The following is a 25,387-nucleotide window of genomic DNA, read 5'->3' as shown; positions in this document are numbered from 1 at the left end:
TTAATAGAACCTGTCATATGGCCTACAAAACTGTTAAGAATGACCTCCAGTTGAGTTTGTATGTTTCAAGATTACATTTGTTGTCTGATGTTCTGCACTTATAAACAGGCCATTCATCAAACAACGATTAACAGCATCATCTTGTGGGACTAATTAATGACTACGTGGAATAATAGCATCTAAATCAGGGTTTGTCAATGTTTTTAACATGAAGTGGCTTTTTTAATGTTTCCACAAAAACTTCCATTGCTGAAGCTACTGCTTGGTGGCAAACTTCATCCAGATTAGTTTGACTATCCCACTATATTGTGCACAAACATTCAGATTTTTTCAAACTATAAAATCAGCATGAGCTTTGTCATCCATCTTCCAAGACCCATTGAATTTCTTCAATGAAAGCCGCTCCCATGGCATGAAGAGGATTTTATACTTTGATTGTTAGGATCCTATTATTGTGGCAAATATTAGTTATGAGTTGTGATGGACTAAATTACTTTTTCACAAGTTTTTGTTGAGCTCAAATGGACAAATGGAAATGCATCGAAAGTAAAAGTACTTATCACGAAAAATAGTTTGACGCAAAACTAAAAGCTGCAACATTGTAACGGCGACGTACACGTGAATATGCCCCATTATCATATGAGCCATTCTGCATGATGCCCACTTTTAAAAACACGTCGGTGACAATACGTTTAACTACATAACGTTAGCAAAACCACGCCAATACAAGCGTGCGTCGGTGCGAGCTGCTGTTCATCCCCGAGGCGGCGGGGGGCGCTGGTGGTCTCCGTGCTCTGTTGAAATGACAATAGCCGCTTTAGCTAAATTGCGTCGGTCGTCCAACGTTGGCGCCAGATGAGCTGTGGCGCCAGCAAACACACACAGGCGGAGAGAGGAAGACGCACACAGCAGTTTGACGAGCCTCACAGCAGCCTTTGCAAAAAGCCTTTCTCAGCCAGAGTTTCGAAGCATCTTCGTTCTCTTTTTTTTTTGTTTCTCTCTCTTCGGCAATCAAAACGCAAAAGTACAGCAGGTGGGTGTGCATGCAGGTACTTATGCAGTTAGTGTCTGTGTGACCCATACTCGTGGCGACTACTCATCGTTAGGATTGAACTTTCTATACCATTTAGAAAAATAAAAATAAAAAATCAACGTAATGACAGATGGGATGCTCCGTTTGACAGAACATTCGCGCGTTTATCATTTCGGATGATAGTCGTTCTGTAGGCTGTTTGTTCTGTGTGCCCAGTTACAATACTACCGAACTTTGTAATGGAAAAATACAGGCCATAACTCTCATTGGCGGATGCATTTTGTTCTGGGAGAAAAGCAGACAAGCACTGTGATGCATCGTTACTGGAATCGTGAACTATTTCATCTTTGATGCAGGTTATTTTGAGACTTGTTTGTTGTAGAATCGGCCCCGCCGTATTTGTTCCAATGGGAGTCCTTGGTCTGTCTTGGCAAGCCAAAGATCAACCGTAACATGGTGGGACGGGTGGTCGGGCAACGCTTCCGCAATTCTGTCTTAAAACATCTACAGGCTAACCGTAGTACGAGACGGGAGAGCAGCGTTTAGCCGTGCTAGCAAACTGGATTAGCTGGCTTGTTAGCTTGGAATCATGGCTACGTAGCCAGCACGCTAATATGGTCTTGGCTGGATAGCCGCTAACATCAGCAAGGCCGCCATTGCAGTCGTGTGTGCGGTTTTTCGAGGAGCTGCCGCAGTAGAGGAGGGCTTAGGTCTACATAAACATTTCACTGTGCCGTCTCGAGCGGCCATATAACGTCCTGCCTTGTTGAGTTTTGCCCGATTGCTATTATTTATCCCGTTTTTGCCGTGGGGTTCGTGTCTTGCACGAATTACTATGTGAGTAAAATGCGTCCTTTCCCGGGCTTTTCGCAGAGCATTCATCGTCCGCACGGTTAGCCATCTTTGTTTCAGCTAGCCGACTCCTGCTTGGAATTACGATGTGGCTCTTAGCTTGCTAACCTACTCCCCATTAGCCTACATCGTCTCACTCAATACCACTACGTGTTAATCTATCAATTAATACATTCTCCATATTTACGTGTGTGTGGTTGATCTTGAGCGTTTCGTGTTTTTGGCTAACCGCGAGATCGCTTCGAGGGCAGCTCTAATTCACTATGTTATGAAGGGCGGAAGCTAACTCTGCTAACTAGCCAGCGGCAGCCATCTTAGGCGAGCATGTAATCTTGGCTAGCTGGAAGTGTTGGTGTGGCACAACAAGATGGCCTGTTAATACTCGCAAAGGGAGTATTTCCGCGTCGGGGTTTGTGTGATAAACGGCACTAATTTCCGCACGTAGGTTAATATTTTAATGTAAATATTTTGCTGCACTCACTGTCTGCGCTGTAATTACTCGCATGTTGCTTTTGCTATGAAGCTAGTTAGCTGGCTAAATGGCGAACACATTAGCAGCTAACACAATGCTGTTTTGTCGTTAACCAGTTCTCCTCCGACCATAGCCAGCTAACTAGCGGCTATGCAGGCTATTTGTAGCTGTTATTGTAGGCTAGCAACCAACCGTTCAATGTTGATTACAACTCGATGTGCCTAAATGTCACTAAAATGTTGCCAATTTGTGTTTCATTGAAGGCGAACTACGGATACGAGCACAATATGTGGAGGTCGCTTTTAGTTTGGACGGCGGATTAAGGGGCGCTTGATTGTGATGTGGTCCACTTGGATTTTATCAATTAAGCAAAGGAAGAGAAGCTGATTTTAATCGCTAACATGGCTACTAAATTGGTCACGTAGCTTGCTAAGCCATGTAATTAATATTTACGGGATCCCCCTGTCAATCAGCTTTTGGGATAACCAGACTACCAACTTTTGCTATTTAAATCCACCGGGTGTTTGTGGAGATGGGGCACTAACTGTCTGTTGTAGACGGGAAGGTCTCCTTTTCAAAATGTTCACTATTTAACTGCATATGTTATCATGGGAAGATGATATCTTGTAATATTTAATTGCAAATGACTCACTCGACTAGAAAACATTTCCAGGAATAGCTTTGTAATAAGCACCAGTAGGAGACTTGCATGTAAAAACCTTCCTTGCTGTTTATGTAATTGTTTTTTCTCTCATCTCCCGCTTTTACAGGTCTGCTCACTGACCAGATCAACAACGCGGCGCTGACCAAAACAAAGATCCGTCCCCCCGATTCCTTTTTTTGTGTCACCGCCCGGCAGGAAAACGGAGGTCGTGGGGCTGGAGTGTGTTCTCATGGCCGAGTCAGAGACTGAATGTGACACACCCGGCCTTGACACGCTTGGGTCGGAGTGTGTCATAGCCCACAGCCATGTCGACCTTCACTATGGAGCAGAAACGGAGATCATGACGGAGGAAAAGCGTGGTTTAGAACTGGAGATCCACGGCTCAGACTTAAAGATCCAGGGACTGGGGGCAGATCTCGCTGTAGCCTGTGTGGACGCGGTTGTTGAGACAGACCATGATTACATTAAGGTTGAACACGGTGAAATGCACTGCTTCACGGCTGCGGAAATCAAGACCTCAGGAAATGAGACCCTACTGGGAGAGGTGCTGCTCAAGACGGAAAGCGAGCACGTGGTGAAAGTGGAGTCCGACCACGGCGGGGAGTTGACCGTGGAGTCTGAGAATGGCGTAATCATACACGAAGCCCACGGCCTGCAGTGCAACGAGTGTGGGGAGATTTTTGGCAGCATAGCCGATCTTCACCAACACTTTGAGATCCACAAGGACCTCAACCCTTACATCTGTGTCCACTGTGGTGAGAGCTTTGCTGTGGAGGCAAGCCTCAAACAGCACATGAAGATTCACATGAAAGAAAAGCCCTATGTTCCCCCCGGAGTCGAGATTATGGGCAAAGATGTTATTGACGCCTTCAGCCTCAAGTCTCATCAGATGATTCACTTGCCGGACAAGCCGCACAGATGCTCGGAGTGCGGTAAGAGCTTTGCGGCTGCAATCACCCTGAGAGAACACATGAAGATGCATTCAGAAGACAAGCCTTACAAGTGCACCCAGTGTAGGAAGAGCTTTGTCCGCAGAAGGCATCTGAAAAAGCACCAGGAGGTGCACGCACGCGAGAAGCCGTATACCTGTGGCCAGTGTGGCAAAGGCTTCGCCACAACTTCCAACCTGAAGCAGCACCAGAAGACCCACGCTGCAGTCGTGCTTGGGGACAAACCCCATCGATGCGCACAATGTGGAAAGTGTTTCGCGGCCGCGGCCACTCTGAGAGAGCACCAGAGGATCCACTCGGGTGAGAAGCCCTACAAATGCAACATGTGCAGGAAGAGTTTTGTCCGCAAACGCCATCTGAAGAAACATCAGCAGGTCCATGCCGGAGGTAAGCCCTACACCTGCAGACATTGCAACAAGGGCTTCAATCACTCCTCTTCCCTCTCTCGCCACCACAAGACCCATCTGCAGAATCCGGTATTTTCCCCACCTCAGCCTGGGAAGACCTTGTCGTACGGCACTCCGCCTAAGCAGAGGGTGCACCAGCAGGGAGACAAGCCCTACATGTGCCACCACTGTGATAAGGGCTTCAATCATTCCTCTTCCCTGTCACGGCACCAAAGAGTCCACTCAGAGGGGAAGAGTTACACCTGCGCTCACTGTGGCAAAAGATTCAATCACTCCTCGTCCCTCGCCAGGCATCAGAGGGTCCATTTGGAGAATAAACAGCAGCAGCAACAGCAGCAGCCACAGCCACAGCCCCCGCAGCCACCACCGCAGCACTACAGCCCCATGCCCACAGGGAAGGGATTCCCTAACAATGCCTTCCCGAAACAGCGCGGCCTGTCTGTTGAAAAACCATACCGGTGCTCCCAGTGTGGCAAAGGCTTCAACCATTCATCCTCCCTCTCCAGACATCATAGGATCCACGTGGACCAGTGAGCTGCGCTTGCCGCCCTCACGCGCTCTCTCATGCAAGCAAAAAAAAAGAAGAAAAATGCCCCCCTCCCTTCCTCCCAGTTTTCTGCTCTAACAATGGTCCCATCATTGACATCACCACGTCACAGGAAACATCAGGCCGACTTTGATAGACGACAGTGGTCGGGTCAGCATAGTGCCACGTTTAAGTGGAACAATTAAGCAAAAGTGGACAGTAACATGGGTCTTCTAAAGGGGGCCGTGTCACCTATAATTCCGAGCTGAATCTGGGACTTGATCAATATAAAGAGGGTATGATTATAGATGGTGATGGAGCTTCTATTCCTGTTTGTGATTGTGCTTCACTCGCTCTAGGACCTCTTGAACACTTTTAATTAAAAAAAAAATGTGATTTGGTGATCTAAAATTGTTACTTAGGTAAAATATGCTTCGCCCGCAGTTAGTCTTTTTGATAAAAGAATTGAGTTTATGTATTCAGGTGGGCACGTGCGCTTTTCAGCTGCAACTATTTCCAAGGCCGACAACCCAATTAATGAACAAGAACTAGTCTCAATTTAAATTTCTTTTCCACTCTAACAGACATGAAGCAAACATAAAAATTTCAATGTAAATATTTGATTTTCTTTTATATATATGTATAGGTGACTAGTGTGCTGTTCAAAAAGATTACATTTTTGATAGTAAGATCCACCCTGTCTCCCTTTTTTTTTTCTTTTATGACTTTAATTTGTTTTAAGTGTTGGAGATAAATATGTTGCAGGTGTTCTCATGCAGATTGTTCTTGAGTTTGGGCTCCATCAGACGTGAGCCATCTTGTATATTTATAAGGTTGTTTTCTTCTATGTCTACGATGGGTTAGCAACACTGCTGCATCCACTGTACAGAGAGCAATACTGGCTAACACCCTGATTATATTACCACATGCAATTTAGCCATTAGGAAATGCATAATAGAAAATAAAACCCTACTTGGTAGCTTATTCCAACATGATCTGTGTCCTAATTATTTACTGTGCAGATTCCTCTGTACCCCTTGCACCAAATGTACATGAAATGCAACATCCTGTTTTGTTTATACCGTTGGGAGACTAATTCAATTTACTTATGTATAGACTAAAGGTGACTTACTCGTGGTCAGCGAAATGATCAGTCTGAAAAGGTTGTGTATATTGAGACTAATGAAGTCTCACTATTACAAGGCTTAAACATTTCCCCTGAATTCCAGTGGATGGCCAGCTCTATTTACTGTTTTGTGTAAAATATCTTTTACAAACTGTATTTTTTTAGATATGGCTTGGGTTATATGAAAGGGAATGAGAGCTATACAGTTTTTATGGGAGTGAACATCACAGTGAGCAATATTTTTCTTTTCCTTTTTGTTAACATTTGTGCTTCAGACTGTAGCATAGGTCTCTTCCTTTTGTTAGATAGGTGCCTTATTGCATGCTGTGTAGAAATATATGCCGAGCTGTTAATTGAGACATGTTTTCAGGAGTCTTTTGTTATTCATACCAACTTACCATACGTTTTAATTTGTCACTATCGATTGCTTCTTTTGCTTTCAGCTATATTATTACAATGTGTTTACACTGTTACGCCCATAATTGTCTTTATTTTTTCCCCTTCATTTTTTTGTCAATGGCCTCATTGTAGAGAGAACATTTGTAAATTATCCATATAGCCTTCTCTTAAGGGCAAATCCTGTAACACCTCTTCCCAATCTTTGACTGGCACAAATATGGATAAATAAAGGTTGTTGACTCATGTGGCGTTTGATCAATGGAGTATGTTTTGGAAATGGGAAATCCATCAGCTCCCACAGCTAAATGTATTCTATAATTATATTGACATACCATCCACCATTTGAGATTTATTTTAAAGACCCAGCAAAGAAATAATGAATGCACTTCCTAAATGTGTCCACATGGTGTCACTCTACCATTTACAATGTTTTAAGGACCAACACCGGTCCCATTAATTCAATGGGGGGATTCCAGATGTTGTTTTGTCACTTATGCTCTCGAGTGTTTTATGTCACGTTTTATAGGACCGTAGGACTCAATCAGGAATGTCATCGTAAAGGTGTAATTTGATCTTTGTGGGGAAAGCTCTCGGGGACGGCCTGCTGAAACTACACACCTTCCCGCCCATCACTTACTGCTCTGGTTTACATTCCTTCACATCTTCAGACTGCTGAGGTACGACAATACCACGTTAGAGATTCGCCATCACTAACCTTCAGAAAAGCTTCTCAGTCGTCTGGATGCAGAAATATGTCGTTTACATACTGATATTTTTTCTATTTTTCTTTCTAAATATACAAATATATTTACTTTAAAGAAACTGGCAATTAAATGAGGTAAAAAAAAAGTAAATCTAAAGTCGGTAAAAACATTTGCAACGTCAACAATTTGATTAAAGTATGATTGGTTCCCCAACAAGGTTGCTTTCTTATATTAAATCTCCAGTGGAGATCAAACACTGGAATTGTAAAAAAAGACAAATTGTGCATGATTCAGAAGTTATAGTGAAAAGTAAATTCATTTGTTGAAGGCGAATCAATTCGCAAATGTTGAACTCTAATGGCCTCTATACAAACATACTCTACATTGTTTTTACTTTGTTGAAAGTACTCCTAGGAGTAGAAGTAGTAGAAGTAGAAGAGTAGTCTTCTAGAGGGAGCAATAATATAACAGAAAAGAAAACCTGAGTTGATGTTTACCATTTTATTTGTGATAATTGCTTTATGACAAGAAAATAAAGGGAAACTCTAGGAGAGACACTATTGCTGCTGTGAACATTTATACTAATGAGGCACGTAGACGGGAGACGGGAAACTGAACAAAGACAAAAGAAATCACAAAAAAATGCTGCAATACACCATACATTTAACAACACATACGCAAAGAAGTCACGAATGGATGAATCCTAGTCTACATTACATTTCATATTATTTACAAAAAGAAATACATATATACTGTACATCTGTACACAGAGCACTGGTTTAAAAAGGCATCAATACTCAGACGAGGAGGTGGAAACCTCCCTTATAGGATATGTTTCTGTCCTTTTGGACGCATTGAACTGGAGGGTCCAGGCCACGGTTTCGGGCCTTTTCACGTTGAGTTCCGTGCAGGAATCAGTTCGCGGGGCATTCGAGGCTTCGACAGCCCGCTATACGTTCATCACGGGAGTGAGCTGCAGCAACGAGCTCTGCGGCCGGATGGCGCTGCTCTTCGAATGCAGTTTCTCCAGGTTTTGTAAGAAGCTTCTCCTCTTGAGACCCTCCAGAATGACAGTGTTACTGGAGGCCAGACTGACACGGGTCCTGTGGGGGGGTGGAGGCATTAGGCTGATATATTTTATAAATATGCCATTTGAATTAGGTGACGTGTTCATGCATCCCATCTGTCCACGCACATTTCAGGGGAGGAGGGCACAGCGAGTTCAGTGTCAGAAAAATACTTTTTTTCTTCCTCTTTGATTGTAATTTAAGTGCTGCACAGCAATTACGAATAATTATCAAAATGACTCCCTCCTGTCCAAATACTGCATGCTGTGATTGGTCACAAGGTGTTTGTTCAGCTTACTTTAAAAAGGAAAAAACACATTGGGAGTAAGTCCAATCACAGACATGTAACCCAGAGGTTAACTAACCTCAGTACAGTGTTTATTTTGCCTGTCTCTAAAGCTCCTCCAAAATGTTACAGGATTGAGTCTGGTATGGGCTCAGGGATTAGACATGGGCTTAAAGTGTGAATACTGATAAAAAGACACTGGCCTGAAGAGAACGTGGATCTGGGCTGCATGATTAGGAACTTTTTTTGGAAATGGAAACACAACGTCATAGTACTCACCGTGGAGAATCTATGCCACTGTCCCCTGTGACGCTCCGGTTCTCTCCTGCTTCCACCACCTCCCTCGTCTCTGCCCGTCTGGCTCCACTGGGCGTGCTCAGAACACCCCTTTGAGGCTGAGGAACGCCCGTCTCATCGAGCTCATCCGCCCGCGCCACCTCCGCCTCGGCTGCCCAGTGAGCGGATTCGCCGTCGCCCTCGTCGCCCGATTTACGGACGGTCTCCGTGTCGGAATCTATCTCACTGGTCTGGCAGTAGTCAAAGATGCTTCCGTCTGCGGCGTCCGGTGGTTCGGGACGATCCGCATCGAGGTTGACCTCACGCCGTCTCTCCGCCTGAATGGATGTGGCTCGCCTGGAGCTGGATTCACCTTTGGCCCCTGGCGATCTGTCTCTCTGACGGCGCTGATGGAGTCTCCAGCCGGTCTCTCTCGGGCCGGTGGGGCTGAGGGAAGCGTCCCTCTGGATGGGTGAGGTGGTGATATCCGTGAAAGCGCCGTCCCTAGAATCTTCTATCGAAGCAACTAGCGGCTGCTGAGAGTTGGAATCATTATAGTGACGGCGGGGCCCCGGATATTGCACATCCGATCCGTGGTCATGGTAACCGGAGCGGTGGCCATGGTAGTCCGCTACACCTTTACAGTACGCCTTTGAAGCGTCGGTGATGTCTTCCTCATTCAGACACAAGGAGCTGCAGGCATCCTCATCCTCCTGCTCCTCCGCTCTCTGATAAAGCCTACAGTCGTCCTCTATAAAGCCGTCAGTGTCTGTTATTGAGGGAGGGCTGTCAGCCATCAGTCCCGGCCTTTCTCCCCGGCTCATGGTCCTTTGCTCGATGCTAATATTAGTAACAGGTCGTATGTCCCGTTGTTCCTGGGTGGCTGTATTTTCACAGGCCTGCTGGTGTGACGAGAGCTCTGGTCCCCAAGTATCATCCCGTTGAGGCTTGGAGGTTCTAAGGGAGTGTCTCCGCAGTAAAGGGGGCTTGTGCCAGGACGGGGATGGGTCATAAGAGGGGTTTATGACCGGCTCATAGGAAGGTGTAGGGAGAATTGTTGAGTATTGTTGGACATTAGAGAGTCTGTCACCCACGGCTTGGCTGTGGTCCGGTACCCCGTTGTATTCTGCATCCTGAAAATGCTCATTCGCGTCTCTCTCACAGCTGCCGTTTCCCTCCCTCTGTTGTCGGGTCTTGTCGTCGATCCGAAGCGTACTGCTCTGTGGGTAGGCTGAGCTGTAGTCCGGGGGCAGCTCGTTTTGGATCTTCGTGTCTGCTTGGAGCAAATGATCTGCCGTGGGCTCCCTGGTATGGACACAGCTGTACCTGTCCTCAGATGTGGGAGATTTCCCTGTATGCTCTGCTGTTGCAATCACTTTGGACCGATTGGGGTCCCACGATTTTGACCGGTGAGACGTTCGATCCATCTTCCCCGGCCCCAAAACCTTTCCCCCCCCTTTCACCTCTTGCCTTCTGTGCTCTTTGTTGATGGTGGCAGGAATAACGGGCTCAGCTTCTTTGATCGGCTGAGTCTGGAAAGGGTTTTCAATGCGTTTCTTATAAAGAGATTTATAACCTGCTCCACCTTCTTCCACTTGGTCTTGTTCATCAACGCGGATTTCCACTCTGAGCCGAGACGGGATCAAATCCTCCCCCTGTGGATAATCATCCGCACTTATTGGAACCTTACTCTTAACCCTCTCCCTCTGCTTCTCTCTGGAGGAATGGGCCCTCCTTTTGCTGCGAGAGGCCTTCTGAGCAGATCTTCTCCCTGCCTTAGAGGAGTGATGATGCCTGGGTTTTGCCGGGATGTCAGTAGACATTCCCTTGTCTACCCCCTTATCGTCTTTGTCCAAGCATCTGTCCAAGACTCTGTCCGTCCCTCTTTCCCTTCTCTCCTCTAGCTTCTTCATTAAGACCGTGTGACGGGTCAAGTTGTCCACGGTCAGCTCAGGGTTGATGCGTTTGATGATGGCGTGCTCCAGGTCGCGGGGTAAGTTGTTCAGGTCCTCCTCGTCTCTTACTGGCCACTCCTCCGGTGGAAACTGGGCTGAAAATGATGTGTACTCCTTCTTTGGTTTCTCTTTCTTACCTCCGTTCCTTCGGAACAAGCTGAGACCAAACTTCCTCCCCGGTTTGTTGTCTTTTTCCTTGCGGCCAGTGGCGTTAGTAGTCGCTGTTGCTTTGCTGATCTCGCTTGCGTGGCAATCTGCAGCCGTGGAGGTGGACTGATGCTGCACAGTGGGTTTGTGATCTAACGGTCTCGGCCACTTTAGGCTCTTGCCTGTGCATTCACTTACGGAGAAAGAGACGGAATGCTGGTCCGGCACCGTGGAGGGAGGGACGGCGGCCGTTACAGCAGCGCAGGCGTTATCGGCGGCTGTTTGCAGAGGGCTGAAGCAGCTGCAAGACTTGCAGTGCGCCACCGGCTGCGGTTGAGTGCTTTCAACGCAGACCTCGTTGCTCAACAGGTAAGTGATGGGAGGAGGCGAGGGAGGGTCGTCGGCTGAACCAGAAGTCCACCAGCTCTTCTCCCGGACCATGGCGTTGGTGATGAAATAGGTCTGAGGGGTGACGATGAAGTAGCCTTCGCCTGTGTGGTAAATTTTGCGCTCCTTGATTAGATTGCCTAGAGCATTGTAGAGGATGTCCTGAGTTGGGATGGTTATCCCTGTGGCAAATGAAGAGAAACGAGGGTTAAGGACAAAAGACAAGCAGAGGGACACATTGTGTCTCGCCAGAAAAATGTCAAATAATTCCATTAAGAAAAAAATTGACATTAAGGAAAAGACGTTCATTCCCTTTCTGGGGAAGTTAGATAAAACGATGGATAATACTCTATACACATCTATTCAATTCGCCTCTTCAATGTAACTGCAAATACCCTAAATGCACATTCATCAAGATATCTCACCATCCCTCTTAACAAGCAAGATGAAGCGATGCTTTACCGGAGTGGGCTTTGCTCATGTAATTGATTAGCGCTTCCTGGTTGACGGTGATTTGAGAGGAGTTCATGTCTGAGATGACGGAGCACAACACCTCGGCCAATGGAATGAACTGGGACTGGGGGACGGGGGACATCTGCACCGGGGACAGGTCACCTGAAAAACACATACACAAGCCGGCAGATGGTTGAGTGAAACAGGTGGGCCCGCTGCAGTGAACATACACAAACACACCTGGGGTCTGAGAGGTCTCTCTCTCTCCGACTTGTGCTGCATGTGAAAACAACTAAGTACTGAAGTTGCGTTCCTCTCCTAACCACCTTCTAAATCATGACCGCTGTGGTCCATTTATACGAGTTATATGAACCATGCCTGACTGCTTTGCAAATTCCATCAGGATTGGGAAAGACCACGGAATTCCATTACCCCCACAGAAACGACCACAGGTCCAACTGCCGGGGAGATCAGATATCCGGCCCCTTATATCATACGGCCCCACACGTCTAGGAGGAGCCTTTGGACAAACAAGTTACTGAGGAGGAATGGCGCACACACAGTGTCGGACAATAGTGTGGATCGTTCTGCATACGTATACTCCACATCCAAGTCCAGTGGTCCTCGGACATGCCAACGGGGCGTCCGATAAAGCCAGAAGGCCTTTTAACCATGAAAGTGAGCTGCTTTTAAAGACAACCAGATATTAGAAACATTCAATGTCAGTATCAAAAAAAACGATCAGAGTTTCACACGTGGAGAAACATAATTGAAACAACATGCAGCGGTTTACTTCATTCGAGCAAAGGTTTTGGCAGTGCGAGTGTTTTTGCAAAGTGGGTTCAGATATTACGGCCATGAAGGTTCTTCTGCAACCCGTTAACAAGATAGGACATCAAAACCGAACGGCAACTTTAAAATAGTTATATTTAAATTATTGATTACTTTAAAAGTCTCTCAGTTCCAGTAGTTATTTTCTTCAAAGGAAAGAGGAAAGTACAGGCACAGACATCTGCCTTTTTGACTAATTCCCTTCAATAACACACTACTCACAGATCACAAAGACTGAGAGCACCAAAACAAACGAGATCCCTCTGCTGATGAATGATTAGCATCTGGGTTGGCTTAACACAAACTCCCTTCATATGAGGAGGACATGGACATTACCTTACCCACGGGACCGGAAAATTAGTTTTGGTTAATCAGCTACACCTCAAATAAGGTAAGGACCATCGTGGGTGAAATAAGGGAGATTAAACAGAAAGTCCTCACTTGTGTGTTTTACCACCAAGAGTATCTGACTTGACTTCAGAGCAAAAAACAGGCCACGCACGTGACTTGAACTCCATTACGTAGCCTGTCGGGACTGTAACTTGTTTTTGTCCCCCCCGCCCACGCAATTTCAAGTTTCTATTTGTGCTGACAACAACACCTTGTGTATAGTTGTGTGAATTAAGCTTAAGCGTGTGCAGCGTTTGACTGTGAGCGATCCTCCCATCAACCCCAGGGCATTCAACGAAAACACTGCCCAGCTCACACTTGACGTAAACTAAACATTTACAACCCTCACACTTGAACCACTTATGTCCGAGGCAAGGGAAACAAACAACTGATCAAATATCTGCCATGGTAAAGCATGACAGAACACATACCTACCAAACGCACACAGCCTTTCTTTGGTGTGGCGCACACAGTGTTTCCTGATCTGGCTCACAAGAAGCAGCCCAGTCAGAGCAGCCTAACGGGAGACCAAGTAATAATGCGGCTCGGATAAAAAGGTTGGCGTTGTAATAAACTAACTAGTAAAAGAAAATGGCAACGGTTATCAGTTATTGGTTATTTAATGTCAAGCTGAGCCTTTCACAATAAACAGACAATCACAATAAAACTAATTAGGGCTGAGGAATTTGTACCCGCACAGTTGAAAGTCCCAATAGATCGGTGCTGGAATGAGCCCCAAAACCCAGGAATGAGTTTTGCACTTGAGGTTCCCTCGTCTTGACTTTTTTCAGAAAAATGTTTTAAATACGTCAGTAAATACTGCTTTCATAACCTTTTGCGGATAGATGAGACTAAACATGGTCACACTCGTCCGCCTTCACTGCCTCGTTGTACCCGCCGATATTCATGCAGCCCAGGTGTAGTTCTTTACAACCTGCCGATTTCCATTAACACTTTAACACTAAAGTTGTGTTTATTTGTAAAGAATATCTTTCTAAACAAAACACACAGATGTCATGACCGTTTGTTTGCCGCAGAGTTTTATTTCTGCAATTATCCAAAATCCCTTTTTGTCAAAGAAACCTGTGTGATACAAAATAAATGTACTAATTAATCTGCTGCTCAACGAGTTTTACTTAATAAACACGTTTTATCCTCAAGGACTATGTCAAAAAAGCAATTATCCAAACAGTGCCGCTCGCTTAAGGCTCATAAGTCTCACAGAGAGGGGTCTGTCTTTGTAGAACTGATCCTGCGGCACCCGGTGGGACTGTAAAGAAACAGCCATCTGGTCTCCCCTCGGCCCCGGCAGAAGACGTTAATCTGACTAAACCTCGGAGCGGATATCTCTAGAATAGTAGTCTCCCTGGGCAGTGAATTAGTGCTGCTGACTTAGCGACTCATTGTTGTTAACGTCCTATAGGAATGTATGGCAGGCTGTCCACATAGCAACCGCTTATGACCACCGTCAACAGTGAGGACGTGATCAGGTGGGCAATTAATCACAGGGAAGAAATGAAGTAGTCACTTCCCCTTTGAGTGACTTCAGGATATCGTTGCACGGATGAAGTTTTGGTAAAAACAGAGTGTTGTCCCCTGTGACCATGTACTGGTTCGGAGCAGGATATCCTGTCGCACATCTGCTAACATGACCTCAACAATCAACAGCATCTCCCACACATGACCTTCCTATAACTACGGGCCCGAGAGCAGGACTGACAACCAAAAAGAGAGACTGGCGATGGAGGTGTGAGATGGAGGAGGAACGAAAACTACACCCACAGCCGTGTATTTGTGTAACGCGAGGACGGGCGCGACGGAGAACGAGTGTTTATTGAGTCTAACATTAGCAGGCGTGACCGCTCGCCGCTGTAACCGTCTTCTCTCCGCGGGGAACAGACCTCTGTTTTCCCTGTAATCCGAGTCCGGGCCGGGGACATTACACTCATTGTCATACACAGCGTGAATGCCCTGCTGGGTGCCACGGCAACCAAACTGCATGCCACAGGGAAGAGGCAGGGAAGCTCAAGCAGGAGACGACCCTTAAAAGCAGATCAATATAACCACTTAAAGGGGCATTCCACCGGTGTTACATGTCACAGTCTGTCCTGCTCAGCCCGTGAAAGCTGTATCTGGTATCTTTTGTGGCTCTAGGAGACAGTAGAAGAATACACCTACAATTACTGTATATTGCGTCTACCTACTAAGTAATGCTCCCCCCCCCCTCCTCAGGGGAACCACCATGGGATCTTATTTGGGAAAAAATGTGTATGTTAGTCAAACACAACCCATCATTTTTTTAATCAGGTTTTTCATGTAAAAATGTGTCTTTCATAAAGCTGTTGCAGTAGAAGATTTGCCTCTCTGATTAGCTTTGCTAAGTCAACAACACGACAATTAAACCAGTTGCTTTCCAAGCATATTTTAACCACAGTGAAATGCCTGGCATTATGCGATCTGTAGTTCATTGAGTTTAACCCACACAGACTAAAAGCCATGATGGATCAGGCTCTGCTGCACAGATTGTTCCTTGCGTCCCCCCAAATGTTAGAAAAACACAATACTAAACTGCTGGAGTGAAGTCATTCCTTGAGACCCACCATCAGAGGCATTAATCTCAGAGACGCCAACAGTTTAGGGAAAGGATTTTTTTGTTGCTTGATTCGAATCATCATATGAATGAGCATTGTTGTTTCTTATCACACATGTCATCCCTAGAAATCCTAAATTAAATCCAAAGTATCTCAGTGAGAGCCAATGGCCTTGTACATGTTTTACATGCCATTGTTGATTAAACAAGAGCATTGCACTTCTTTATAAGAAGATACAATGCCTGACGTTGATTGCTCAGATTGTGGAGATGATTGACAGAGACCTTCTCTCTTCGATCCCCACTGAGATCCCTTTGGCCGCTGACACTGATCAATGCCACATGTGTTCACATGGCTTCGTTGTTAGCCAGCCACATGAGTCCCATTTCATACGTGATTGCATTACCTCCAGTCTCTTGGAAGAATATTCTAACACACCATACAGAACATACTGTGGGCCTTCCATGAGCTGCAGTGAGAAGATCAGATCGTTCCTTGCGTTTACAAATGGTGACAGACTTAGACTTTAATCATGCCTTGGTAGAAGACCGGGTGAAAAAGCAAGAAAAGAAAGGAGGTTGCACAACTTGTGACTGAATTGTATCTCTGACCTTTTAACTTCATGTTATCACAGTTCAAATCTAACTGAAAGATTGGACTTCCCACAATCCCCCGCTGCATGGCCTTTCCTGAAACACAGACTCACAGACAAGCACCATCTTATCTCATCCTGGCGTGGTTCAATCTTAAAGCCCCAGTAAGCAAACACGCTAATCTTCTCTCTCCCTCATTAAAGACACACTGCATTGCATTCAACATGAACTTGAGGTCCGCCCCAAACTGCAAAATACCCCCCGTATCCCATCGACTGAGACCCTGCGAGGAACACGCTTCAGTGAAGTTACAGTAAAGTCATTGGTGAGACAATGTCAAACATTCATAAGGTCAGATTTAGCGTAATGGGAAGAGATGCCATCTGTACTTTATGTTGCCTCCCAGTCCCACGACCACTTTGCTTTGTTTCGGGGTTTCTTGGTCTAACAGGCCTCCTTGACTCCTCCCCCTTCTCGCGTGTGTGTGTGTGTGTGTGTGCGTGTGTGTGTGTGTGTGCGTGCATCACACTTTTTAAAAGTGCTTTACGAGTTTGTGTCTCTCCCCCTCCCATAGAAGACACAGAAGTGGCCGTGGCAGTTAAATGGCCCAATAAACTGAGTGAAAAGATCCCTTCAGAGAGAAATCACAGGCCGAAAATCCCAACAAGCAAACCTCGCCCAGTCTAACAATGCTGCCCTTTCCTGCCCGTCCCCCTGAACACACTTTGACACACTTGGCAAAAAATGTTTGCACCAAAAATATTTAGTATTGTTTAAGTCCTGGATATGACTTTAATATAAATGCTAAGAGCACATCTGCCCACATTTTACTTAAATAACCAGTAAAATGGGCTGAGCCACTGAGTTTTTTAAGGCTTCATTGACTGATTACAACAGTTAAAAATAAATCTCCCCAGACTTGCAGGTAAATGTTTGATCTGACCCACTGACAGTTCAGTATCTCAGAGTACTTGAATTTAAATTACACTACATTTTGAATGCTACATTTAAGTGAACTGTGGTCATTATTAAGATAAAAAGCAAAAACACCACGACGGCAGTTTTGAGCGATGAGAAGAAACACAGTCCGTCGTTGTGTTGACTCACATCGCCATAGAAACCTCTACTCGGGCAGCAACCTGCCACATGCAATACAAAGAAAAAGAAAACTAACAACCAGCAGCAGCAGTGTAATGTGGGTCCCTTTAATCCAGCTGGAGCCTTGAGACGTTCTTTGCCAAACCAACCCTTTGACACTTAATGTATGTCGGCAAGACAGAACCGACTGGCTGTGAATAAGCAAACCGGCAGTCACATTTAAACCTTTACACTCACACAGTTGGTCGCTAAATTCTTGCCGCTTTAACAACATTAAACAATGTTATTAGAGCCTGATTTGAGGTTGCACAATTTGACCAGCAGTTCATGCCGAAACCATTAAAATGAGGGTACCAAACTAGTGTTCTTGTGAAATAGGAGATACCCCCGAGAAAGGTCTTCACAGAAGACCAGTTTCAGGCGTGCACCTTATACCACTGCCCGGAGTGCTCTGTGTAACATAACGCCAACACATGTGTTGCCAGCAGACATGATTTAAAGCACAACGCTTTATTTTCCAATCGTTTTACGTCGTACCTCTTCAGGCCTGATGGGTCACACCCCAACATGTGGCTCTTGTCTAAGTCCGTGGACGTGAACACTGCCCCTCAGTCTGCCAGAGGCTCTTCAGAGCCCTTCACATGTTGACCACTTCATTCCTTTGTTCTTTAACGTCCATGTTTTTCCCATTTCTGTATAGAAACTATATCCAGGTCTTCCCCAAACGCCAGATTTGTCCCAATCTCAACTCACATCTAATGACTTTGAGGCTGAAGCCCAACACTTCATCTTCATGGCAGACGCTCATTTTTAGGGATACTCTAGAGATTAGTGAAATTGGACCTTTAAGACAAATGGTCAAAATCATTTTTACAGAGGTTGCGATAGACTTTTAGTACTTAAAAAAAGTACTGGCATGACATCAAAAGGTTTTATTACATTTTTTATTAGATGGATTTTCTGATGCTTTTATACAGAAAATAGCTAACTTCAATTCAGGTCTAAAAGCACCTCCCTTTAATTGAAAAATGTAAATCATTTCTTTCAAAACTGAATTTTGTGCCGGGAGCTCCCAGAGGTGCTCATGAGCTGGTTGAACTGACTTTAGATCACTTTATAATTCATTTGTAATTATATGGTTGATTAACAGAAAACAGATCCAGTAAATGCACAATGTGTCTTATTCAAGACCAAAAATAATCATGTGATTTATTTTACTGACCACTCTGACTGCCTTGCATTCAAATAAATACATTTCCTTCTTGAGAAAAGCTAAATAAATAAATACAATTTATTACTCCTGCACATAATGAATAAATTGTATCAGGCCGGAAATTCCACCAGGAAGCAATGTGGCATTTTAATACCTAATGTAAATGGAATAGAATATTATTTATTTCATTGAGGGACATGCATGACTGTTCATGTTCAACATGCAAAAAGTAGAGAATAAAAGTCCAATAGCTAACTAGCTACCCATCTCCAAAATACCTAAAAACCAACGTTGCTGTTCTGTTTGTGGATCCTGTTTTTCAACTTTGAAAAACTGCATAATATGCTTGTACACACTTTCAGTTATGACGAAAAACGAAATGTGTTCAAGCACAGCAAGAGGCGTCTCTAGACTTCCCCGGTTTGTCTTATTCAAAGATATTTTCCAGTTATTTTCACCCCTCTCCATCCATGTGGCTTTTCCCCAACGACACCTCGCCACACACACACACACACACACACACACACACACACAAACACACACACAATGCAAGAGGGTCTCCAGCAGTTCTACACCACCCGTTCCAATCAAAAAGGAAGGGAGTCATTGGTTGCAGATGAAACCCATTTCCTCTTATTTAACCGACCTAGAGGTGCAGCAGATTCCTGTGTTTGTTATCCCAGTATTTGGAGCAGAGCTCCCGTCCCAGTGTCCGACCATGTGATCCATCGCTTTTAAATACCCTGCGACTGGTCAGCACACAGATGGCTGAAAGTATCTTTCACTCCTGAAATATAATAACACAGCACTTTGCTATCACACCCAATGCTATGCTAACTTTGCATTTATCAGCGCCAAATGAGGCAAAGAAAACATCCTGTCAGGAAACTGAAGAGTAATAGTATTACCAAATGTAATGCACGGCCTTACTTCTGTGTGGACCCATTTGTCGGGCCGGAGAGCGAGTGATGATAAATCCCCCAAGGGAAACCCAAGCAGCCGCTGACAGCGTGTATAAGCTGAGGGATACGGAGGAGCTCCTCGGCTGTTGTTGTTGGCATTGCTCCACACCACCGCTACGAGGGCGAGTCCAAAATCCTGGACGATAAAGAGGCCGATGCGCCTGATTTGCACGGGGGGGTGAGCTTCCTGCTCGATGGGAAAGGACGTAGCGAACAAATGATGTGCTGAGAGGTATGTACGCACATGTGTGAGCACTGCGGACCGCCTGAGAATAGAGGTCAAGGTGTCCTCATATCGCAAGCTCAAATCTTTAGAAAATTGTAGACTTTCTAGATGAATGGAGACATACTGGCACAGGCCCAGTTAAAGATAAACAAGTGATTCTTGTATGGTAATTAACTTATACCACCAATGCAATTTAAAAAGCATTTTAAATCTTAAATTCCCACTTCTCACAGTGTCAAAACCTTTAATGTTACTATTCACTATAACTGTTTATTTAGTATAATTTCAATGGAATGTTCTTTGATCTACCAACCAACAACAAGACGTTAGAACCTCAACAGGGTGTTGGGATAGCAGATTAGATTTATGGTTTCCATTAACATTTCACTTATGTCCTTGCAGGGAAAAAGATCGAACCAAACGCTGTCGCGACACAGACTCTTCATCATTTTGAGCTTGAACCGCAGCATATACTCAGAGTAACACTTTCAATTCATACTATTAGTGTCGAGGGAGCTGGAGAGCAATTATCTTAACCATTATTATTATTATTGAGAGCTGGCCCAGACGGTAACATACCCCAGAGGGCAGTCCCACAGTTGCCACGACGTATGAGGAAAGTTCAACTACCTCGAATAAAATATAGAAATCAAGTGCTAATTGAAATGCATCCATATTTAAATGGGTAGGAAAATAAACAGTGGAATGGAATTCCAAATTGGTACGCCATTCCTCTGTAATTTGAGGAATTTCTCGGGGCAGTGGTGAAAGTGGATGAAAAGAAAGTTGGCAAGTGAGCAGAGAAATGGAAACATGACTGTTGTGTTAAAAGTGAATAAGGAACAGATGGAATAGTTTAAATAAGTAAACCACTCAAATACATTTGAGCTAAACAATGAAGATTCAATGGAATCAACAAAATACTGTAACAAAATACGCTTTTAATCATGATGTGTTTCCCATCCAGTTCAAAGTGAAGAATTACAGACAAAGAAAGCTTGAAACCAGTGAAACCACTAACGGAAGCTGAACAGACCAGTGTGTGAAGAACACCTGGATACTGTATTGATGTTTGTTTGCCTTCCAACAAACCCTCTGAAGCTGTATGACCTCAAGGGGGCTTGTTAGCAAGGAGGTTGTAACCTTTGACCTGTGCTGCTTAGTTAGGACAGGGTGGGCCATTTAAAGCTGGTAAGGGGGTGTCATGGTTAATAAGGTAACATCTGGAAGAGTTATGGCCATTAGTGAAGCGCTTTCAGACTTTGACAAAATACCCTCGTGAAAGAATGCAACCACATGCGTGAAAATAAAAACACTTTCAAGGGATATGGAAACGAGACCCTGAAGCCGACCGACTCAGCGGAGGATCTCAAAAGGCAATGAAGCGTTTCAGGAATGCTTTACCATCTCAGTGTGGTGGGTTGGATGAAACATACCATTTAAAAGTGAAACTTTGCTCGAAAGGGCAGCATAGTTGTGGCTTAGTTCTGCTAAGATACACAGAGGAAGATCGACAGTGTTTTCTACAGAGGCCAAAGAAAATGACTTCTTCACGGCGAAAGTGAGAGGCTGTTCCTGAGGAATCACGCAAGTCCATGTTCAAACAAGACAAGGGCAGTTTATAGCGCTTTAACTGGTGAGGACACGGGACACCTCATTACACCAATGGCTGACTCCATATAAATGTTTCAGCTCATTCTGCTCTTGCGCCGACAGGACGACTAAATAATGCACAACCAGATAGAAGTCATTATAAAACCTCAGATTTCTGGATAGTTTTTTCAGAAATAAATGAGGGATTTTAAAGAATGATTATTTGTGCATTTTTATACACTGTAAGACTTCAGTTCAATGCAAACAATGTATTAGTTTTAAGTTTGATGTGAAGATCATTAGCGCTTTTTTTGTGTCCGTTCTATGGAGCCGGAGCCAGCAGGCGAGTCATCGAGCTTTACACAAAGACTGGACAGCTAACTTTATAGGTCGCTACAATAATGGGTCAACCAGGGCTGCTGCATTTTAATTATTAACACGTTTCATCTTGTTGGTGTCCCCCTGTCTTCAGTTTCTATGGGAAACCGTATCATCTCAGCTCCAGTTGACGCTTAGACATGGCACTGGTATAAATCATTTAACTGTCAACAAGATAACGAAGAATATAGACAGATTCCTTCAAAATGATATGATGATCATTGAAGCACCTCAACCGTCTTAACAGGATTAATTCATCAAAACAAAGACACAGACAAAGACATTTGACAGGAATGTATTAGTGTGTCATTTAGACATTGATTTCTGCTCTTGCAGAAAGTGAGCTGGATATAACGTATTACGGCTGGGAGCAAACAGCAGGTGACAGTGTAAATGTAGACGTATCCAATGTCATTACTCTTCTAACTATGAAGAAAACTACGGATCATTGATGAAAATTCTTTGTGGCGAAATGGCTGGTATTATTCTGCTAGCGGCTGTTCAAAGGATGAAAACGGATAAAAAGATAGTAAAACAGGAGAAACGCGTTCATGAGTGGGAGCGTGGAGGTCATCACCGGTACCAGTGGGGCCCATTCCCACAAGAATAACAGCGATGCCTGTTCATACTAACTCCTCACCCTGTCTGTTTACCTCAGCCTAACCTCATCACCGCCCCCTCCCTCCATCCTTCCCCACCTCCTGCTCACCTCCTCCTCTGCATTCCCCCCCCCAGAGAAACAGTCTGTCTTCACTCAAAGCTATCAGCTCTGATAGCCAGACAGGACCAATGAGGAAGTAGCTCTAATTAATCAAAGATTATCGTGTCCGGTTGCCTGGAAGCTTTGTGTTGTGTCGACGTCTCTCTATTTCAAACCGACTAAGCCTGCGTCTGGTTCATTTTAGCCCAACGTCCTCTAAACTATCTCCTCCTGACTCGCGTCAGCGGAGTCACGTCTCAACCTCGCTCTGACCGGAGAGGCAATGGCACTGTTAGAAATCCAATGCGCCCTGTAACTCATAACCGTTCTGTTTTCTTTCTGACATATTTATACCAGGACAATGTCAAGGCCGTGCGTCTGTGTCCGATATCAATCTACGAGTCTGACTTCCACCGTCTCTCACTGACCGTGAAACGAGGGGGGGGGGGGACGTGAATCCTGGCAAACAGAGAGGCAGGCATTGGTCGAGAGCCAGTCGCACAGTGATTCACTGCTGACCGAGCCTCGGGGAGAAGGCAGTAAAGCAGACTCTGTCAGCCGGCCAGCGCTAATTTCCATACAAATCGCTGCGGTGTGATGCGGAGGATTTGTAAAGGACGAGTGGGAGGTAACGTGTCCACACACACACACACACACACACACACACACACACACACACACACACACACACACAGGCGTGTTTGCGTACAAGTTTGTGGTTTGGGGCCCAAACACCAGGAGCCTTTTCAGGTATCGAACGCCCGCCTCACATCCGACTGCAAGCTCATGCATGTCCGGCTTTGTCACACCGGGGGAGCAACAAGCCCAGCATCACCTTCGGCTCATATGGTGTTTGTTTGTGAAACTGTCTCACAGCATGTGGGCCCCCCTCCCCCCCTCCCCCCTCCGACTGCCGGCCTCACGCCCTTTGTCCCCCCTGTGTGGTCCCGTCCTCCCCTTCACATCGCATTCCTCCCTTCGCTTGTCCGTGCACCGCTCGATCTGGCAGCGCCCCGACGTATTGACACAAAGGCAGCAGGTAGACGCCGGCATCCTGGCGAAGTAATGCTCGAGACGCGGGAGAAATTAGCACACCCTGAAACAGCTGGAACAAATGGGGAGCATATGGGTGTGTTGCTGGGAACATGTTTCAAAAAAACAAAGAAGAACCTGCTGCTGCTCAACCATCCGGCCAACATTGGGAATAGCTTCACACAGTGTGCGGAGTGGTAACAGGTTTTCATTTGCTGTCTCTGTGCAGCTGGATAATGCTCCTTTAAAATGCATGCGAGGAAGAGAGCCCCAAAGAAGGGGGGCAATTAGAGGTAATTATATGGTACACAGAGCTTTGTTAACAAGCGTCGGCAAATATATCACTGCGTGGGCGACAATGGGAGGCTGATTAGCGCCATCCCCTCCGACACACAGAGAGATGAGAGATTTAAGGAATATTACCTCTCAGGTAACAAACACCTGTGGTTTTGAATATGTTTTTCAGCTAAATGTGGTCTTAAAGGAATTTAAAGGAGGAGAATGAAGAAAAACCTGGCGAGTTAAAACTGCAATGGAAATATAAGGACAAAAACAATATAAACATTGGTTTTGAGAGGGGTTTTTTATCCCACATCCAAGGAACAAGTAACGGAATGGCGGTCATAACACACCTTGAGTTACCGATTAGACACACTAAAACCTAACTACTGTTGACACTGCGGGACAACTTTTGGGTTCATTCTTTTGCCATCGGACTGAACGGAGTTTAGAGGCGAGTTGAACTCTCTGATAAAACGGTTGTAAAATCCCGAGGAGGAGAAGTTAAACCCTGCCAGCTCTGTGTTGTTCACACATTTCTCTCCGTGTGGTAAACAAGAGATGCTGTGTGACTCTACAGTGTCCCAGAGAAATAACACATTAGGCTCCTGGATGACTGAGGTGGCTGTTCACCTTGGTGTTTTTATTTCCACCTGTAATAGTGCTGAGTGCATGTACTGTATGTGTATTGCAGGCCAGCTTCCTTCTGTCACCAGATAGTTTCTGGTAACTTTGTGTTACAGTTGTGTTGCTATCGGGTGTTGGCTGAGGTTACATACCGACAGCTTTGATGATAAGTCCCTTTGGTGACCTCAGAGCTCGGCGCATCCACGCTTCTCTCAGCACCTCCAAGTTGTTTGCGTTCCCTTGAATGAAAAGCACCAAGTTTTCCATCCATCCCTGGAAGTGCACTTCAGCCATGGCCTTAACGAGTCTCTTATTCCAGGAACTGCGCAGATTTTGAGCCTTGAAGTCCGCAAACACCTCCTGTCCGCTCGTGGCACCGGCACCGATTTTCCCTCCGCCGGCGCGCAGACTCTCCTCATCCGGCGCGAAGACGACCGCGAGCGAAGCGGCGGAGAGCTGCACGAGCCGCTGCTGGTGAGACATTTCTAACGCCTTTTTACCGGCTGCGGGGGCCAGCCGGCATGCTACAAACGCCAATGCACTTGTCAAACAAACAGAAACAAAGAGCTCTCTTTCCAAAATATCCCCAAAATCAACTTCTGGCTTTGCCACGCGCTCCTCCAGCGCGCGTCTCGATCCTGCAGCGAGTGAAGCGGAGGCGCAGTGGACGTCCGGCGAGTTTCTCTCCGCTTCCAGAGGCGACCAATGACGGCGGAGAGGAGGAGCGCTCATCGGTCTGCACGGTCACACAGGTAGACCTCCCACTGACTGCTCACCGGCGTGCGTGTGCGTGTGTGTGTGTGTGTGTGTGTTGCTTCTGTTATGCAGGAATCAGACAGGTGGTGCAAACTGCAACACAGCGACAGATCTTGACCATAAAAAGAGAAAGTGCTTAATTAGGTCCAATTACATGGAGGGCTTGTAAAATACTATTGGCACAGAAAATGCTACATAGTCTACAGAAATCACCATCAAAGGAAAAGATGCCATCAAAGCGGGAAGGTAACCTTTGGTTAGGGATTTTGAATGATGCAGTTTATTCCCTATAGCAAATAGCAGAAACAATTGGTTTGCGTTGTAAAGTGGGATCTCATATGAAACGTGAAACTTGAAATATCGCACGTGACGGAAATGACTTAAAAGAAAAATAGTTTTCAACAAAAGTTCTTG

The 25,387-nt window shown here is 45.4% G+C and overlaps 2 protein-coding genes across 5 annotated transcripts in view; one reads left to right on the top strand and one right to left on the bottom strand.

Moving 5' to 3' along the window:
- The window catches only part of stox1 (storkhead box 1), a 28,328-nt gene extending 3,433 nt beyond the window's left edge, over nucleotides 1-24,895 (bottom strand). The window contains exons 1-5 of the mRNA XM_040179168.2: nucleotides 24,370-24,895; nucleotides 11,714-11,866; nucleotides 8,766-11,433; nucleotides 8,084-8,236; nucleotides 3,631-3,788 (exon numbers count right to left, since the gene is read on the bottom strand). Coding sequence (XP_040035102.2) covers nucleotides 3,631-3,788; nucleotides 8,084-8,236; nucleotides 8,766-11,433; nucleotides 11,714-11,866; nucleotides 24,370-24,700 — 3,463 coding nt within the window. The 5' untranslated portion in view covers nucleotides 24,701-24,895. The remainder of the gene's footprint in view (nucleotides 1-3,630; nucleotides 3,789-8,083; nucleotides 8,237-8,765; nucleotides 11,434-11,713; nucleotides 11,867-24,369) is intronic.
- On the top strand, nucleotides 767-6,673 carry LOC120820915 (uncharacterized). 4 transcript variants are annotated; one of them, XM_040179164.2, is made up of 2 exons: nucleotides 767-1,033; nucleotides 3,128-6,673. In XM_040179164.2, exon 2 carries the CDS (start codon nucleotides 3,251-3,253, stop codon nucleotides 4,910-4,912), a length of 1,662 nt encoding a protein of 553 aa, XP_040035098.2. In that variant the 5' UTR covers nucleotides 767-1,033; nucleotides 3,128-3,250; the 3' UTR covers nucleotides 4,913-6,673. The 4 variants fall into 4 exon arrangements, with proteins under 4 accessions (XP_040035098.2, XP_040035101.2, XP_040035100.2 ...); XM_040179167.2 differs by having other exon boundaries at nucleotides 846-1,049; XM_040179166.2 differs by lacking the exon at nucleotides 767-1,033 and adding an exon at nucleotides 1,390-2,326.
- Nucleotides 24,896-25,387: the final 492 nt, after the last annotated feature.

This window comes from Gasterosteus aculeatus, chromosome 6, assembly GCF_964276395.1.
Source record: "Gasterosteus aculeatus chromosome 6, fGasAcu3.hap1.1, whole genome shotgun sequence".
NCBI classification, from domain to species: domain Eukaryota; kingdom Metazoa; phylum Chordata; class Actinopteri; order Perciformes; family Gasterosteidae; genus Gasterosteus; species Gasterosteus aculeatus.
Note: the sequence above shows the minus strand (reverse complement) of the source record. Positions and strands in the feature narration are given on the sequence as shown.